The following is an 18,424-nucleotide window of genomic DNA, read 5'->3' as shown; positions in this document are numbered from 1 at the left end:
CCTCTAGAAGTTGACAATGTGGATAAAATCCTCTGTTATGGTATATGCTTCACTGTCACAATTTCCATTACCTCACCAAACCGTAATCACATTGCTATACTTTGTTTATCCCTTTAATAATATCTCTAGCTGTATAAAGGGCATTTTGTGTCATTTTTAAAATCAATAGCCAAGGCTGCTTTATGGCAATATTGGCTTTACAGCATCTTGTATCAGTGTTATGTTTTGTACCTTGATTTAAACTGTTGAGTATTTGATTAATTGGGGTAGCCAAAATCAAGTAATGCCATCTGATAGTAATTTCCCCAACAAATGTTTGTCATCATATAATACTTTACACAACTCTTTGCAGTTTAGAATTACTATTATAGATGATTTTATCCATATCAGCCACCTTAGGAAGGCAAATGTGCTCAGATTTCTGTAACTGCTTAAGATGTACTGTATCTAAAGTGAAATTTGGGCTGATGTGTAGTTTAAGTACATGTTAATGGCAGACTGCGATGCCTTTATCATTCTTTTTCAAGTCACTTCTCTTAATGAGCTTTTTCTCCTGGTTCTCATTGATAATTTAGTGTAGTAGGTTGTCAATTTAGTCACAGTTTTGAGGTGTGGGTGTTGTGAAGCCCTTCGAGACTGACACTGATAAAGCACTGTAGCAAATATAAATGACAGTGTAAGTCCTTATTGAATCCTGCCAGACTCTGACCTTTGCTCAGAGAAACAGAGCCGAGAATCATCACTCTGTCTCCGAGAGTTGCTGTGTGTCTACCTGCTACACACACACACACACACACACACACACACACACACACACACTGTATCACTGTAGGATGTGCTGGGTTATATATAGCCACTAGTGGTGATGGCTTCTTTGTCACACCTCAGGTGTTTGTTCTGCGATCATGCCACACACTGGTCCTCTCCTGCTCCATCTCTTTCTCTCCCACCATCTGGTAGAGTGGATGACTCATACTTGTGAGCAGAGGGTATTTTCTCATGGCTCCACCATATCATATGTGTGTGTGTGTGTGTGTGTGTGTGTGTGTGTGTGTGTGTGTGTGTGTGTGTGTGTGTGTGTGTGTCAGCAAAGTAGAGAGCAGGTAACCTCTATGCAGACAAACAGCTGTTTTGTGATGTATAGTGAACAGGTTCATACGTGCACACCTGTACACATGTGCTCTTCTCTTTCCTCCACTCGCTCCCTTTCTCTCTTTTTAGCAGTGCACAAACCTCCGCCCATGTACGGCTGTGTTGCCAGGGTGACAACTGGGTTTGCAGTTCCTATAAAAAGGCAACAGGGTTGGGAAGGGAGGTGATGGGGAGTCCAGTGTAGGAGTGTGGGACTGCATAGTGACCAGCTGATGTCTGCGGGGCCTATCTGTTACTTTCAGCTTGGTGTTTTGTGGCATGGGTTATAGATGTGGAGCTAGAGCAGCAACAGTAAGTTTTGGCAACAAAAATAAGATTTGGCATTGAAAAAGGAAACGCAGGCACAGAAAAGCATTCCACTGAAAGCTGAAACATGCATGAAAAATTATCTTATTGTGGTATGTTTTTGCAGTCTGGTGTTTCTTAATGACAATCTTATGATTTATTTCCTTCATGTTACTCTTTTTCACTATCAATTTAAGTGTGACCATAAATGACACTGTCCTCGCCCCTCCCCTCAAACTCCTGCCCTCAATGTCAAAAAGTTGAAACTGAGAAAAAAAACCCAGACACAAATAAGAGTGACATGAAGAAAAAGATAATAAGGTTGTCATAAAAAAAAATTAGAATGCAAAACAATATCAAAACAATTTAAAAAAAAAAAAAAATAATAAATTTTTTTTAAATGTGTTTTATTTCTTAGTGCCAGATATCCTTTTTTGCTTTATTTTAGATGCCAAAACTTTCTGTCACTGTTCTAGCTCCATATATAGACTCATTCATGAATTGAAAACCCACACACTATAATAATTAGATGACTGGCTTCTGTAATTTGGCTGAGTTTGACTGAAACAGAAAGTTGTTGCCATGTGTCATTTGGAATGATACAACTTAGCAGGTTTTACATGACGGTAAAGGCAAGAGAATGAAACCAGAAGTTTTGTTTTTCTCGCATGCCTCACTGAACACAGGAACTGCTGGTGAACCAAAGCCTCGATCAATGGTTTGTTTGTGGTACTTTGTGAGTTTGGTGGATCCAAACTTACCCTTTAATTAATTAAAAGGCAACAACACAAATTAACTAATTGAGGAAAACTTAGACCAGCAGCTCCCATGTTCAGCAAGGTAAAGGACTATTTTTTCAATGGAGTCTTTGAAGAAAGCATAGATGAGTTTCACTTTTAGTTCAGTTCCCCATTGGAGAGGCTTGTCTGTTTGGAACATACGACTGGATAAATGGGATACTGCACAAGTTGTGTGAGTTTTTAATGGATGTGTTGATATAGTTTTGCTGTTGTTAAACCCAGACCCCTATGACTTCAGTTAATCAAGAATTTTGTCAGTTTTTGGATTCTTTGTTCACCATCAAAGCATGCAAGAAAAACAGTTCCTTTCTGAATTGAACATAACACAGGCTGAGTAATTGATATACAAATGGTCAGTTTCAGGGTGAATTATTCCTTTAAATATGTTTTGGCTTTGGATTTTTGGTTGGACAAACAAACTTTGAAGGCATCACCTTTGGGTGTGATAGCTTGAACTTAAACCTAATTGAAACAATGATCAACAGATTAGTGGACAATGAGATGAATCATTGTAGATTTGTTCCAGCTGAGCATTGATAGGGGCTTTAGTAAATTGCATGGCTGTAGGAGGTTTGTACTGTAGATACGGAGATAACAGTAATGAGGACAGTATAAAAGAATGATGGCTTTGATAATGGTTTTTACTTTGTGAAGGGATTGAAAATTCTGGAAGAAGTGATTAGTTTTTTTTTAAGGAGAACAAGCTGAAAGCATTTAGAAACCTCTGCTGTTTCCTTGACCTCACACTGGAATATGCTGTTTTGATTTACTGTGACTCTAAACATTGGCACGATACCTGCAGGCAGCGGTTCAACAGGGACTTTCTCTTGTCTGTGGGGCCTCTGCTGTTCCTCCCTGCCTGCCCCTGATCACTTCCATATGGGCTGGAAGCCCTCTACATACTCCGCACCACACCATAAGTGATTGCTGATTAATGAGAGGGAGACAGGGAATGAGAGGCAGAAAGAGGCAGACAAGGAAAAATTTGTTTGAGGAGGGCGAGTCAGTGAGGCAGAAAGTTATAAATTGAGTAAAAAAAGCAAAAAAAGAAGCTGAAAATTGAAGACATGGTTGCAGAGCGAGGAAAAGAAAGGATGCAGATGTGGCAGGGATGCTCTCCAGAGCTCCTCTATCCTGAGCTCCTTCCTTCCGTCCAGGGCCAGCTGCACTTCTCAGTCCCAGGATACCTCTCTTTCTTTCTTCCTCTCTCGCGTTCATTTTCACAGCGAGGACTCCCCCTGGATTCTACGCCCGTGCTTGGGAAATCCTTCTTTAACATTTCTATGGTTCTGCTTGCATGTTTTGTTTTAGCTTCACGGGATTTATCATCCTCCCCCAGTTTGGAAACAGCTGACTCTGGCCTTTCAGAGCACAGCGTCAGTTTATTGTCGGATGGTTTTCAAGCCAAAAAGGGCGAACTGCAGAAAGCAGGTCAATTTTGTGGGAGAGAGAAGTAGTCAGAAAAAAGAAATACCATCGCAATGAGTCATTTACTGATGAATCTATTCTAATCACAGCCAGAGGTCCAAGTACTATGTGTGACAGGGGCATGTACCTTTTCATCAGCCTGTCTGTCTGAAGGGAAATGGAAGAGGTGAAACAGAGAATCATAGTAGAAAGCAGCTGACAGTCTGAGCAGCCGAAATGTTCACAGACTGTGATTTTATTGGAAACTAAAAAGGCACTCCGAGAGCGCAGACCTCAGCCAAGGCCAACTGCCCTAACTCGCAATATTAACGAAAGTGAAAATTAATTAGTGTGTTAGCCCTGTGATTGGGACCCACTCCAAATTTTAATGGCTTCTGCCTTGGCACATGTTACACCCTTGTTACACCCACCAAGTTTAATGAAAATCTGGCCAGTAGCTTTTTGTAATCCTGCTGACAAACAGACAAATCGACCAAAAACACAGCCTCCCTGTTGGAGGTAACGGGTCCATGTCATTGGTACGACAGCCCATTGGTTCGACATCCCATTAGTTCGACTGTCCGCGGTGCTGAACGGCTCGCGGCGGGCGTATGGTGCGCTGTGACCGGCTTGAGGTGAAGCAGGCTCACGGCTTATGTGTTTGTCACTTTCTTTTTCATTTTAACCCACACCATGATCTTTTCCTGACCCTAACCAAGTGGTTTTTGTGCCTAAACCTAACCAGACCTTAACCACAGGGCATCATGATGATTTCGGAGCGGACTTCGGAACAATGAGTTTAATATGGTCGGAACAATGGGATGTCGAACCAATGGGCAGTTCCCGGAGGAAACGTACATCAGGTCATGAGACACCCCTGAGAGTTAAATGAAATGACCCTCATATCTAGGAAATGAATGAATGCTGTAAAACACAGCTGTTGTATGTCAGCAAAGTGCCATAAAACAAACCATTTAATTAGAGTGCTGTACAAACTGTATGAGGATCTGTAAAAAAAATCAATACTGTAGCTTGTTCGATGTTAAAGTAGTAGAGGAGGAGGTGGTGGGGTCAAACCCCAGTGCTTAACTTTATGTGTGTAATGTAAAGAAAGCTTTTTACAACAGCAACCAAATATCTTTCGTGCTTAAACTTATTAGGGCTGCATCTAGCCTAATGATTATATTCATTATCGATTCATCTGCCAGTTGTTTTCTGGGTTTGTCCATTAATACTTATGTCTATAAAATGTCAGAAAACAGTGATTTTGGTATCCCCGACACCGTGCTGACGTCGTCAAATTTTACGGCTAACAGGTTTTCAAACATTGTGGTTGCTAGCGCTGCATTGGCCCATGTTGGACCAATCACTGTACACTTCATGGTTCCCCTTGTGCTGGCAGAGTACCTGAAATAGGAGCTAAGTAAGTCCTTCAAAATGGTGGTCTAAAATTTTAAGCATGGCGTTAATTCAGGCAGGGTACGATGTCAAGCTCAGCTCACATCCCAGCTACATCAGCTGATCTCAAACAGCCCAATCAACTGATGGAGCAGCTGATTGAAGGAAGGGAGTCAGCTGATAGATCACAGGATTCCTTTCTACACAACCAATTGGCAAATCTTATTTAAACTACTTTGGCCTGCCTACTGTTGCTGCTGCCTCTGCAAGCTGCTTTGCAACTTGCCTCCACCCCAGCTCCTCCTTTTCATGTTGTGTCTGACTTATCAGTGTCATTTCTGTTTGTCATTGCTCTGTTCTGTTCCTGGGAGGTCTTTACTGCTGCTCTCCCTTCCTTAGGCTTTCCATGTAGGCGCATGGAAGGGCAGGGAGGTTTGCTGTCTCTACCTTTGCGTTTCTATGTAGGCATGTGGAAGGACAGAGAGGTGTGCTCTCTCTCTACCTTAAAGCTTTCTATGTAGGCATGTGGAAGGGTGGAGAGGTGTGCTCTCTCCGCCTTTGGCTTTCCACGTAGACCTTAGGATAGGTGAAGGGGCCTCAAAACAGAGCCATACCGCCAAACACAATACTGCAAATGGAAATAAAGTTTTCTTTGACTAAGGGGTCCTGACTGAACTGTGATTGTTCCTAGTTCTTGCAGTGCAGACCCAATAAAAAAGGGTTTCTTAGAACTATAAAAAAGTTCCTCCTCTCTGTAAACGCCTGCTGTTTTCATCTGGAACCTTTTTTGCTTAAAACAGGATTAAAACATTTTGTCAGTGTCAGCAGAATGAATTGGGGTCTTGTAATTGCTATTGGAACAGAAAAAGTTGGACTGGTGTATACTTATCTAAAACCAATCCCAGCCATGAGAAGATAGTGTGGGTGTAACATCTCACATAGCTGACAACATGAACCCAGAGCTCTACCAGGTCAAGGTCTGTCTGTCTGTCTGTCTGTCCTTAAGCATTCAGCCCTTTATTACATTCTGTACTGTGTAAGTGTAGAAGCAGACATTCTCATTATTATATGTAAAGATGATGATGCCTGTGGGGTTCATTAATTACATTAATATATCCAATGATTAACATCACATTACATTAATAGACACATTAGATGGGTGGCACTGCTATGATTCCTGATTCATAAACAGATTTGAAGCAATCAGGTGTAAAATCCAATCAGATCATCGATACAGAGGAAAGCTGTGGTGTAAGATGAAACTGATACCACAGTCAGTGATTCTCCACGTATGTACAGTAGACTCAGTGCAGCTGAACTCGTCTGAATGAGATTTCAGTTACCCCTTTTTGGTTTGTTTCTATTTTTAGACTGTTGGCTCGTTATGTAACTTTGGCCTATCAGCAGTGAAATTAGTCACAATTTCCACCCGTAGTAGTGATGAAGTGAGGCAGTGCAATTAGGGGATGTATCAAGGATGTCCTCTCTCCCCTCTGCTGATTCTCTGGTAATTATTTTGTCGCCACAAATAAGAAGGTAATCAAAACTTTTAGTGTCATCATAGGACGGTATTGAACGTATTAGGGATCATATGGAGATGTACGATTTCGACGCAGATCACCATAAAAAACACTCAAAATTTGCTGATCGTAGTAGATCTCTTATGTGAAGATAATTGGGAATATCATGTCCAGCAGCACCCAAAGAGTCAGGGATCAACATCAACCCTGCCCAGAGCAATTAAACTCTGTGGAATGCCTAATACAGTTTTTCGATCGAGCAAGTAAAAAAATAAATGTGATGTCTAATAGGGGTGTAACAATACATAAGTTTGGACTGGTCAACATAAGTCTGTTGACCAGTCAGAGGCTGACCTCCTGACTTGTCAGCCACTCAGAGGCTGTGTTCCTGATTTTGTGGCAGCTGCGCAATGAAAAACAAGTGACCGTCTCAGCTAAAAAAAACTTAATGTCAAGCTCCAAAGAGTCTGCTGGGCAACCAGCAGTAAAAGAGGCTGCGTACACACCAACCTCAAATAGCACAAAAGATCTTAATTCATTTTAGAGCCATTTTAAGAGTTTTAAGCATATTATGATGATTATTGGGATTATATTATGAATTGTAATTATTTTGGCCCGGGATAATCATAACATGAAATTTCCATATCCTCTCATGCCTAGAGCGTATCGTCTGACCGTTTGAGATACAGTGTAAACATCTGTCTGACTTCAGCCTGCTTCGCCTTGTTTATCTCTCTATTTCTATCCCCCCTACCTCCCCACAACGATCCTGGCAGGATGTGACATCATGGCGGTGAAGCCCCTGGAGCTGTTCTGTTCCTCTTTGAAGTCGGAACCGTTCTTAACTTGGAGACTCATTAACATTAATGAAGAAGATGAAAATATTCTCATCTCATATCCCATTCTCCATTCCTATTCTCGTTACATCTGCAGATTTTTTTCCTTTGTGTGTGTGCGTGTGTGTGTGCGTGTGTGTGTGTGTGAGTTCTTCCACTCCATTAGAGACCTTTTAACACAGTAATTTCCACATGCAGTAGGTGTATAACTGGGCTAGAAGCAGAATGAATATCTGAATGGGTCAGGTTTGCTTTGCTTGTGAAGCCGTTTGATCACCTTGAAAATAAAACTGAAAAGCATGATAAAAATAGATCTCGTATTAAGACATTATACAGTCTAATTTGATATAGAGTCCAGAAATGCACTATATTTCTGAGGGCAGATACATAGGGAATCCCAGCGTACACTGTAAATGTACAAACAGCACTTTGTGCAGACGTGCTGATAGTGGGCAGTAGTGTTGTCTCAGTGGAGAGAACAGGAGGGAGATAGCAGCTGACGTGTTCAGTGGAAGAGTTAACAAGGAGATGAGGAGGGTCAACAGGACTAGATTACACCAGTCAAGTACTTAACAAGCGGAAATCCACTTTTCACTGTGATTTTCTCTGACATCATATCCCTCAAGTAGCTGCAAAGACAAAGGGGCAATGCACCAACACATAATGCACAGTAATCTCAGTAAGGAACGTTAATGATGGTGCCATTAATGCAAATGAGAGATAGTTGTACACTTTATTTCCCCAGTAATGTATCCAGTGTCTGGCTAAGGGAAAAAAAGCCTAAATGTCAAAGTAATTCAGCAGTGATCGGACCAACTGTGTCATGTCTGCTTTACTCTGTGTTCCTCCTCTCTTTATGTCTCATGTTGTTTTTCCTTTTTTTTTAGTCTCCACATTTTCTTCCTCTCAAAACACTCTGGGATGGATTCCTCTGGCTTTTAGCTCACAGTGGTTATAAAGAAGTGGAGAACTGGGGCCTTCAGCTGAATCACGCACACTTATAATCACCCTTCACACACATGCAAACCCCAGCACATTCACCACACAAAAATGTACAGTCGTGTCTATTGTGCATATATTTTTTTGGAGACCCAGGAACACTGTGGTGAAGGTTTGTGACTTAAACCATTGCAGGCAAAGGCTGTGGTCTCTGCAGTGGTCCTGAATATATTCCATGGTATGAGAACATGCTGACATCCCATCTGACCATAGTGACCACAATCAGCAAAACATGCAGCCATGCAATCATTATTTTTTACCGCTCAGATGTGATTGTTTAAAGTGCCCTCTTTGATTGGCTGCATGCAATCAGGAGAGCCACCCAGGCCCTTACCAGACTGTAGAGGAGGCTCTGGGATGTGAAATCATTCAGATGAAATCCCTCGTTAAAGAGGACCTATAATGATTGTTTTCAGGTTCATACTTGCATTTTGGGTTCCTACTAGAACATGTTAACATGCTTTAATGTACAAAAAACACTTAATTTTCCTCAGACCATCTGTGCTGAAACGTCTTTATCCTCCAACGCTTCATTCATTTCATTTTAGCGCCTGTCTCTTTAAGCCCCCTTCACCCCCCCACCCAAAAAAGTTCAGTCTTGACTGATTGATCAACATTTCTGGGTCTTCTGTATATTGGTGTGTCTGCACTGTTATTGCAGCCCAGAGAATGACTAATGGTGTAAAGCAACACTTTCTACTGTGAAAAAATACTAATAAAAGCTTCTTAACTAAAATCCTCACAACCTGACATGTTCTAGCAGGAATATGAGCTGAAATCAGTGAGAAATAAGCAATGTTGGCAACCAAGATTGCATGTCTCCCTGATGTTAGCATGTAGCTACATGTAGCAATGTATTTGAGACCAGGGAATAACTGTAATGGAGTATGGCAGCATGCTCTGCCATTAAATGTCACCAATAAAAGCTTCTAAACCCAAATCTTTACAACTCTACATGTGTCAATAGGAGTATGATCAGAAATTGGGGAGAAATTAACAACTTCAGCATCTAAGATTACTGGTTTCTTTGTTGTTAGCATGTAGCTACATGTAGCAATGTACTGGCAGCTGGGAAATAACTGTAACAGCGTATAGCTGCACTTTTCACAGTGAAAAATCACCAATAATAGCCTCTAAACCAAAATCTTCATAACAAGATATGTTCCAGCAGGAGTACGATCTGAAATCGGGGATAAATTCACAACATAGGCAACCAAAATGACTGGTTTCCCTGATGTTAGCATGTAGCTACATGTAGCAGTGTATTTGTGGGCAGGCAATCACTGTTATGGAGTTAGCTTATCTCTTATTTATAGTTTTTTTTTTTATTATCATATTCCTATAGCTGTTGTTTTGCCGCTTTGTTTTTAACTTATACTATTATTGCACTGAATCTGAGAGCTGCTACCTCAATTTCGTTGTACTTGTACAATGACAATAAAGAGATTTCTGATTCTGATGCTAAAGTGGAGCCTTCTGCTGTGAAGAGTCACCAATAAAAGTTTCTAAACCAAAATCTTCACTACTCTACATGTGGCAATAGGAATAAATAAAGGAAGAAATCGGTGGAAAATTAACAACCTCTGCAACTGAAATTACTGAAGTCTCTGATGTTAGCATGAAGCTACATGTAGCGATGTATCTGTAGCACGGGAAGTACTGTAACAGCATGAAAAATTACCAGTAAAAGCTTCATAATGCTGCTGTTCCAGCAGGAATGCGATCTGAAATTGGGCAGAAAATAACGTTTGCAAACAAGATTACAATTTTCCTGGCGTTAGCATGTAGCAGTGTAGGCTATGTAATGTAAACATTTGCAGTAGTCTGCCTGAAATAGATGACCTTATGAAGAAATCTGTCAAGAGCTGATGTCAGCTTGTCTAGAAAGTAGAAAGTAGAGTATTCAGAACAGTCTGAGGCCTGAGGTTTGTGCTCACAGGGATTAGTTTTACAAATCGTTACCTCATTATTTGAAACTTCAGCCATGTTTAATGTGAACAACTGACGTTGTAACATTATATATATATGTGTGTGTGTGTGTGTGTGTGTGTGTGTGTGTGTGTGTGTGTGTGTGTGGCCTCAGACTGTTCTGAATACTCTACTTTCTACTTTCTAGACAAGCTGACATCAGCTCTTGACAGATTTCTTCATAAGGCATATGTATATATATATATATATATGTATATATGACACAAAATAAGAAAAAGCATATCAGGTCCTTTTGTGTAGTGTTTTCCTTCTGGCTGTTGTAGGCTTACACGTACATCAGCATCTCTGAAGTCAGGAGTTCAGTGTGTGGTTTTAAAGACTGGAAAAAGGGGGGACCACTAACCTGGCTCTATCCATCCACCCACACCTTTAAAGCTCCAGGATGTCACTGCACCTGGTCAAGAAGTGACCCTGCAAATTCAGCTGACACATCAAAGCTCACGTGTTAGAGGGCAGCTTTGTGGTGGCTCTCAGTGGTTGTGCTGTGGCACTGCTTGATGGATGTTCTTGTTTACCAAAATGTCACAGAGTCTGAATGTGCAGACCAGATGGAAAAAATCAGGGCTTGGGAGGTGAAGCTTTCGTCTTAACAGCTAATAGTAGATCTAGTCTCGTTTTGCATATAAAACATGAATGTGGTGGGTTTATTTAAAACTCCATCCTGCCATGTAACCACTGTAGCTGCTGCCCTGAGCCTCTGTGAAAATAAATGGATCTTAGTCCATTTGCCTAGTTTAATAAAGATGTAAGGTTTAATCATTTAACTGTAAAATATGTAAAAAGCCATGAATGAATTATCCTGCCTTGATTTATTTTCTCCTCTTCATTACCGGCTCCAGCTCATTTCTGCTCACAGTTAGATGTGAGATGGGCTGAGGTGTTAACTCTTAATGCAGTATGTAAGAGATTTGTGCAAAAAAAAAAAAAGGTAATGTAAGTTCATCAGCTGCTGTAGAGCGCTAACACAGTTCAGCTTCTGTTGTCATAATGAAGCACATTAGCAGAGGTGTGAAAGAGTGTGTGAGAGCTGGATGTGTTCATATGGATACAGTCGTGTGTGTGTGTGTGTGTGTGTGTGTGTGTGTGTGTGTGTGTGTGTGTGTGTGTGTCCGTCCTTGACTATGTGCTGTTGAGCACACACTTGTAAGCACAAGCACACACAGATAAATGTTTCAGAGCTTTATCAAGAAGATTGTTACAGAAAGTTATTTCAAACAGAGTGCATGTTAAGTAGCTTTGGCACGTGTAGCACACTGTTTGCAGTGTGTGCACGTGTATGAGCGTCATTCAGTGTCTTCTTGTTAGTGCAGAGCCACCATTTTCATGCATTTTCCAACCTTGAAACAGATACTTTGTGTGTGTCTCAGTGGAAGTGGATCTGTCCTCGCATCACTTCCCTCCCCACTTTTTTTTCCACTTCTTCACCCTTTCTTTTCTTCTCCCCCAGCAATTTGTGCCTGTCATTTACTCCATTTTTATGCTCACCGCTTCTCGATCTCTTCTTCCTCTGTTTCTTTCTCTTCCCCTCTCACTTTCTGTCACTTTTTCTTCTCGTATTCAGGTTGTGACATACAGAAATTCATATCACTGGAGTGCTTTCTTCTCATCTGTTTTCTTCTGTCATTCTCTGGTTATAGTAGTTGTAGTTTCCTCCCTACAGTCTGTCACATAGCTGCATTCAGTACACTGTGGGTGTCAATCATGGCACATTAAAGGGGCAGTCACACATGATTTCAGCTTACTTGTGTTACACAGCCTGTGGAAAAAACCGTCAGACATTGTGTTGTGTGTCTCTGGAGGAGGAAAGGACCCTTATGATGTGCCCTTATGGGCATTAGCCAGGCAGTAATGGTCTAACAAAATGTCATGTCATAGGTAGGGGCGGGCGATTATACGGCATTGCCCGTATCATGTATCGTGGCTTCTTCTACGTGGGTATAAAATTACTGTTTCACGAACATTGAGCATAAATTGTCACGTCATGTTAAAAAAACATGACGTGACAATTTATGCCACTGGTTAAAAAACCAGTGGCACACATATAATACATCACACATTTTCCTGCCCATTAAGACCACACTTTCCTGGGAAATACTTCCTGGGCTCTAGACTGTGAACATTTAGTCGCATTTTTCAACCAAGGAGCACCAGTGTGACTAGCAAACATTAATATGTGAACTGAAGCGGTGTTCGTTTTTTTCCAGCTCACAGTGAATAAATCCTCCAGTTTAATGACGTAGCAGTTAAATTTTTTGCTAACAGCTAAATGTTGATGAGAATCTTTAAGTTCACAGCAAAAACATCAACATTTCCGCCCCGAGCCGGGTGCTCCATAATAAAAGCACCAGTGGTTCTGCTTTGATTTTATTCATTATAACAATACTTTATTATAACAGTTCTGTATTTAACTTTATTATAACTGTATTATAACAGTTTGCCCCGGGCACTGCCAAGGTGCCCTTGAGCAAGGCACTGAACCCCCAAACTGCTTCAGGGGCGCCATTTTATGATTGACCCTGCAGTATCCCTTTGTTGTTATTGCATGTGTGTGTTGTGTGTAATAAGAGGGATATGCATAAGTCACATTTCAACTGCCTATGTGAGGTGTACATTGTGTATCGCGATATAGTCTAAAAATATCATAATATTATTTCTAGACCATTTTGCCCAGCCCTGCTTATAGGTGTCATGGAAAATGTAGGGGTACTGTTTTAGAGCTAAACATCAGGATATGTCAGCCCCCGTTGCTTGGATTTTGACCTTCTCTTTTTTTATTCGGCCTTGTGCGAGTCTCCCAACTCTTATGGAACTAACTTCAATACTGAATTGCCTGAATATTCCTTTAGAGTGAAGGCACACAGCTTCTAGGTGTCCAGCTATCAGTTACCAAGGCATGTCACTGAACTCTTTGCAAGATTGTGTAGCTATTTAGTGAGAGATAGAAAATGCAGCCAGCCACCCATGAAGCAGATTTCATTAGTTCTGTGCTCAAGGGCTGAAATGCTCTGAATTAGATCTCATATGAACTCACTCCTTGTGCTTGCATGCTAGTAATAGCAGTGTGTAGACTGTGTAAAATGCTAAAGGAAATGTTGGTGTGGTTCTGTCTCTGTCTTTAAGTTGTTACGCCACATATTCCCCTTATGGCTCTTCCTTAGTCATCTGTCTGTTTATGGAATCATAATCTGGATTATTAGGGACGTCAGGAATGTGAGGAATGTGAAAACATAGGAAGGGCTGTACTACATTCTTTAATTAGTTGGATCTATTGTGTCTTCTCTTATTTTCTTTCATATGTATATATAATGTTACAGTGTCAGATGTTCATATTAAATGTGGCAATAGTTTCAAATAATGAAGTAAACGTTTGTAAAAGTGCTAGTTTGGCTACAATTTGTGACAGCTTATATGGTCATTTGTTCCAGGCACAATACTGCAAGTGTTTACATTATATACACCGCTACATTTAGCTACAGGCTAATGTCAGATAAACAGATTGTGGATTGTATTCCCGCAATAACTTGTTTGGTAGTGTTTAGAAGCCTTTAGTTTAGTGCTTTTATTTATTTTTCACAGTAGACAGTGCCACTATTCTCTGCTGCAGTCAGTCCTAAGCTGCAAGTACGCTGCTACATGTAGCCACATGCTAATGACAGGGAAACCGATGATCTTTGGTGCTGTCTTTATAGTTTCTTCCTGATTTGAGATCATTCTCCTGTTGGAATATGTCCGGTTGTAAAGATTTTGGTTTAGAACAGGGGTCTTCAACATTTTTCAGGCCAAGGACCTCTAGCTGAAAGACAGACAGAGCAGGGACCCCCTACTACATATTTTTCTAAAATTGAGCTGCATATTAAAGTGGGGAGACAATAATGTGTAGTGCAATCTAAAGTGCTGTGTCTAAACATGCCCTTGTGTGGTGCATACAATGCTTAGCTATTAAAATAATAATAGATGGCAATTCATATTTTTATACATTCATTTTGTTTCTGAAGTGGAAGGTATTTAAGAGTCTCTTGCTTGAAAAAGTTATTAAACGTTCCATTTTTGCTTACAAGAATGTCCACCACTTAAAATAGATGTTAAACAGTGATTAAACGTTTGCTAGCTAACATGATTGCGCAAGGATTCATGGGTAACAGCTAGCCTGTCATCATTGGTATGTTCTGTGCAATCCTTTTTTTTTTCAAATAGACAAATTTATCTTTGCTAATAATATGGCGGATTCATGTTAATGTGTATTTTCAGACAAATTGCATTAACTCTGTGGACCCCCTAGGGGTCCCAGACCCCCTCTTGAATAACCAGGGTTTAGAAGCTTGTATTGGTGATTTATACTCTGTTACAGTCATTCCTCATTCCCCTGGCTGCAGTGACATTGGAGAGGTACTGAGAAATGGGAGACCTGGAAATGCTGACCAATCAGCTTTTTTAGGAGGGGGACTTCGAGAGATGGTTGCAACCATAGACTGTAAAAATAACATAGTGTTTCAGACAGAGGGTGAATACAGGTGTTCCAGCACAGATAATATGAGGTAAAATAAAATGTTATTTGAATAAAATACAAGTATGACCCTGAAAATGTGCACAATGTGTCCCCTTTAATCACAGATTTGCTAGCTAAATAGGAAGACAGTATGTTGTTGCATTGTGATTACTTCTGGTTAGTTGAAACCAGAGTGCTGCATTTGATAACAGATTTAATATTATGTTTAACAATGTCAAACATAATGGGTATTTGGTGTTACAAGCACCATTAAAAATGATTCTGTTGGTCTAATGGTGACCTGTGCTGTAGTACGAGACACACTGACTGAATTATTTAGCAGTGTGTCTTTTTTGTGTGTAGCAGGGTCATACTGTCCCGAGTAAAGATGTTGGCGTGTCTTTGTAATTACAGCAGTAGATTTAGCAGAGCTGGCCTGACTCTCACATGGTTTGACTTCATACCTGTTGCATCACCATCGTACCTATAATCACAGTTCAGAACATCCCCCAGGCTATTGTGACTTTCAGACTGAACACATGTTGTATTAAAGGTTTACTTCAAAGAGGTACACAAAAGAATTAAAAACAGGAGAAATCAAAGGTGGTTAACAAACTCCTGGGGGCTACATGAGTTGGGGATTATCAGTTCAGCTGAAATGAATGTTTGACCATCATATCAGATTGTGAAATGATTTCCTGTCTTTGTGTTCTTGCAGTGAACAGAGTATCTGCCAGGCGCGAGCCGCTGTTATGGTGTATGACGATGCCAATAAGAAGTGGGTCCCAGCTGGTGGTTCCACGGGCTTTAGCAGAGTCCACATCTATCACCATACGGGCAACAACGCCTTCCGCGTAGTGGGACGCAAGATCCAAGATCATCAGGTCAGTGAAACAAGTAATGGGCAATTTTGCACCCACATGGAACCTTTATTCATTCAATGCATGGAGTCAGTTGGTCAGATGTATGGACCAAATATGGACCAAATCAGCTTTCAGTTTTAATCATCAAAATTAAAAACCACTTGTGTTCATCCAAAGACAAAAGAAATAACAACAACAACAAAAAAACTCTTTAAAGACAACACAACATATCATACTGGTAGCCTGCAGCTGCACTTTTCCAGACACCATGGCCACTGCTGGAGTCAGAGAAACAATAGCAGTTGACCAAACGTTAGTTGACCAGAAAGGTCATTAGTCAGCAAGACTTCATTGGTCGCCTAGTCACAGAAAAACATCAACAACAAAAAAACTGTTCAGTTTTAGGGAACAAGTGATGTCAACACATGACTACATAAGATAAGATAAGATAAGATAAGATAAGATAAGATAAGATAAGATAAGATAAGATAGACCTTTATTGATCCCATAATTGAGAAATTCCAGTGTTACAGCAGTCAAGGAGAAGAGTCAGATTAAAGATTTCAAAATTAAACTTAAAAAACTTAAATAACTAGGCATGCAAATACATAGCCAGCACCCTGTGATATTTATGTGCACACATACCACTAGCTATTCAGCACCCCTCTACAAATATGCATCAAATATGACAGTGTGTGCTCAGCACTCTCAAGGTTGACAAAGGACTGTAAATAATTCAAAGCTTGTTAAATCTAATATGCAAGTAATACAGTTTAAAGAAAGTGAAGTTGTCAGCAGGTATGAGGGAGAGAGTCATGTGGAGTCCCAGGAGCCAAACCTTAAGAGCCAAGTGAGTTTATAAAGTGTTCCAGGAATCTTTGTGTGTTGCTATTTTATCTCTTGCAAGACATTATTAAAATCCAAAATGCATAAGGATCTGTTTATTTTTCTTTTATTGTGAGCTGGGGACAGAGGTAACATTTTGCCCACTGGCAACTTTGTTGAACTATTTTCATTATGAAGGAAAGGAACACTTCTGTATTACACTATACGAACACTGAAGAAACACTTTCCCTAATAGATCACAAGAGGCTATAAAACTGAAAAGCATCTCTTATGATATGAAATTGAAAATACCAAAATACATGGAATAATAAAGACATAAAACCTGTGCATTATGAGGAGTGTTTCCAGGTGGAACTCACAGTTGTAAACTTTGGTTCTACATTACCTGCATCCCTTTACTTACCATGTATTCTGTGTGTGGCTGCATGCAGTGACCCTCTTTCCAAGACAGTTTATGAATACACAAACTGTTACAGCCCTAACACACACCAAAGCTCATATAAAAACATATATATTCACTCATACACAGCAGCACTAAAAGCCAGAGGTAATAGGAGCAGTAAGAAGCTCTAGTCAGCTCACAGCTTAATATGAAGCATAATCCTCAGTTTCCATAGGACCATCTTGGGCAGCAACTAACAATTATTTTCATTGTTGATTAATTCGTCGATTATTTTCTCAATTAATCGATTAGTTGTTTGGTCTATAAAATGTCAGAAAATGGTGAAAAATGTCAACCAGTACGGCACAACCCAAAGATACACTGTCATAGAGAAGTAAGGAAACCAAAAAATATTCACATTAAAGACACTGGAATCTGAATTTTCTTGCTTAAAAAAATTACTCAAATCAATCGATTATCAAATTAGTTGGCAAATAATTTAATGGTTGACAACCAATTGATTAATTGTTGCAGCTCTAGCAGCATTCCATGCAGGACTGATGCACTATGGGTGTGTGTCTGCATGACAACCAGGCCACTGCGCTTTTATTTTCACAAGTGTAACAATACAGAACAAAACACAGCAACTAGCTATTGCGAGAAAAGGCATAAATAAGTAGATGAGGACCACTGGAGGCTTGTGCTTGTGTTTGTGTGTGTGTGTGTGTGTGTGTATATATATGTGTGTGTGTGTGTGTATATATATGTGTGTGATGACAGCATGTGAGTGATTCCCTCCCATGGGTCAGCACACGCTGCCTCAGCAATCCCACAATCCTCTCTGTCTTGTTGTCTGAGTTTTCCTGTGTGGCTGGAGGGAAGGAGGAGGATAAGTCATGATGCCTCTGTGTCTTCAGCAATTTACATTCTTCTACAATCAGAGCAACAACATCAGGTCATACCGTAGCAGTAAGAATTTCTGGAACTTCACCATTTCCAAGGTGCATGGGAAAGTGAAACGCAAAGAACATTTAAAAACACTATTAAATGTTCTTGTAATGTAATGTGTTGTGTGTAGGAGATGACCCTGCTGAAGGACACAAGCTGAACATGTCAATGCTTCACAATAAAAGTCAACCAAAAAAGCAGGAGATAATGCCCTTTGTACAGCTGAAAAACTTTTAATGTGAAATGCAGGAAGATCTGAGTTTGACAGTTGGTTAACACCAGTCAAACAGAAGGCAAAGTAGAGCTGAATGGGATTATTCAATGAGTGACAACATTACACCGCGTTCCAAATTATTATGCAAATGATATTTTTCTCTGATTTTCCTAAATAGTCGATGCAAATGACAGTCAGCATAATTTTCAAGTCATCAGCTGTTAAAGTTTAATTCAAATGTTATTGAACAAACCTCCCAATGAAAACAGTATTTTTTTCAAAAATAAAAAACTTAAAAT

At 40.2% G+C, this 18,424-nt stretch overlaps 1 protein-coding gene across 1 annotated transcript in view; it reads left to right on the top strand.

Moving 5' to 3' along the window:
* Positions 1-18,424, top strand: part of enah (ENAH actin regulator) — a 118,209-nt gene that overhangs the window by 9,365 nt on the left and 90,420 nt on the right. Inside the window, 1 exon segment of the mRNA XM_050059004.1 lies at positions 15,591-15,756. Within this exon segment, the coding sequence (XP_049914961.1) occupies positions 15,591-15,756 (166 nt within the window).

The sequence above is a fragment of the Epinephelus moara genome, chromosome 12 (genome assembly GCF_006386435.1).
Source record: "Epinephelus moara isolate mb chromosome 12, YSFRI_EMoa_1.0, whole genome shotgun sequence".
In the NCBI taxonomy this organism is placed as follows: domain Eukaryota; kingdom Metazoa; phylum Chordata; class Actinopteri; order Perciformes; family Serranidae; genus Epinephelus; species Epinephelus moara.
The sequence above is the reverse complement of the archived record's forward strand: the minus strand, read 5'-3'. Positions and strand labels throughout refer to the sequence as shown.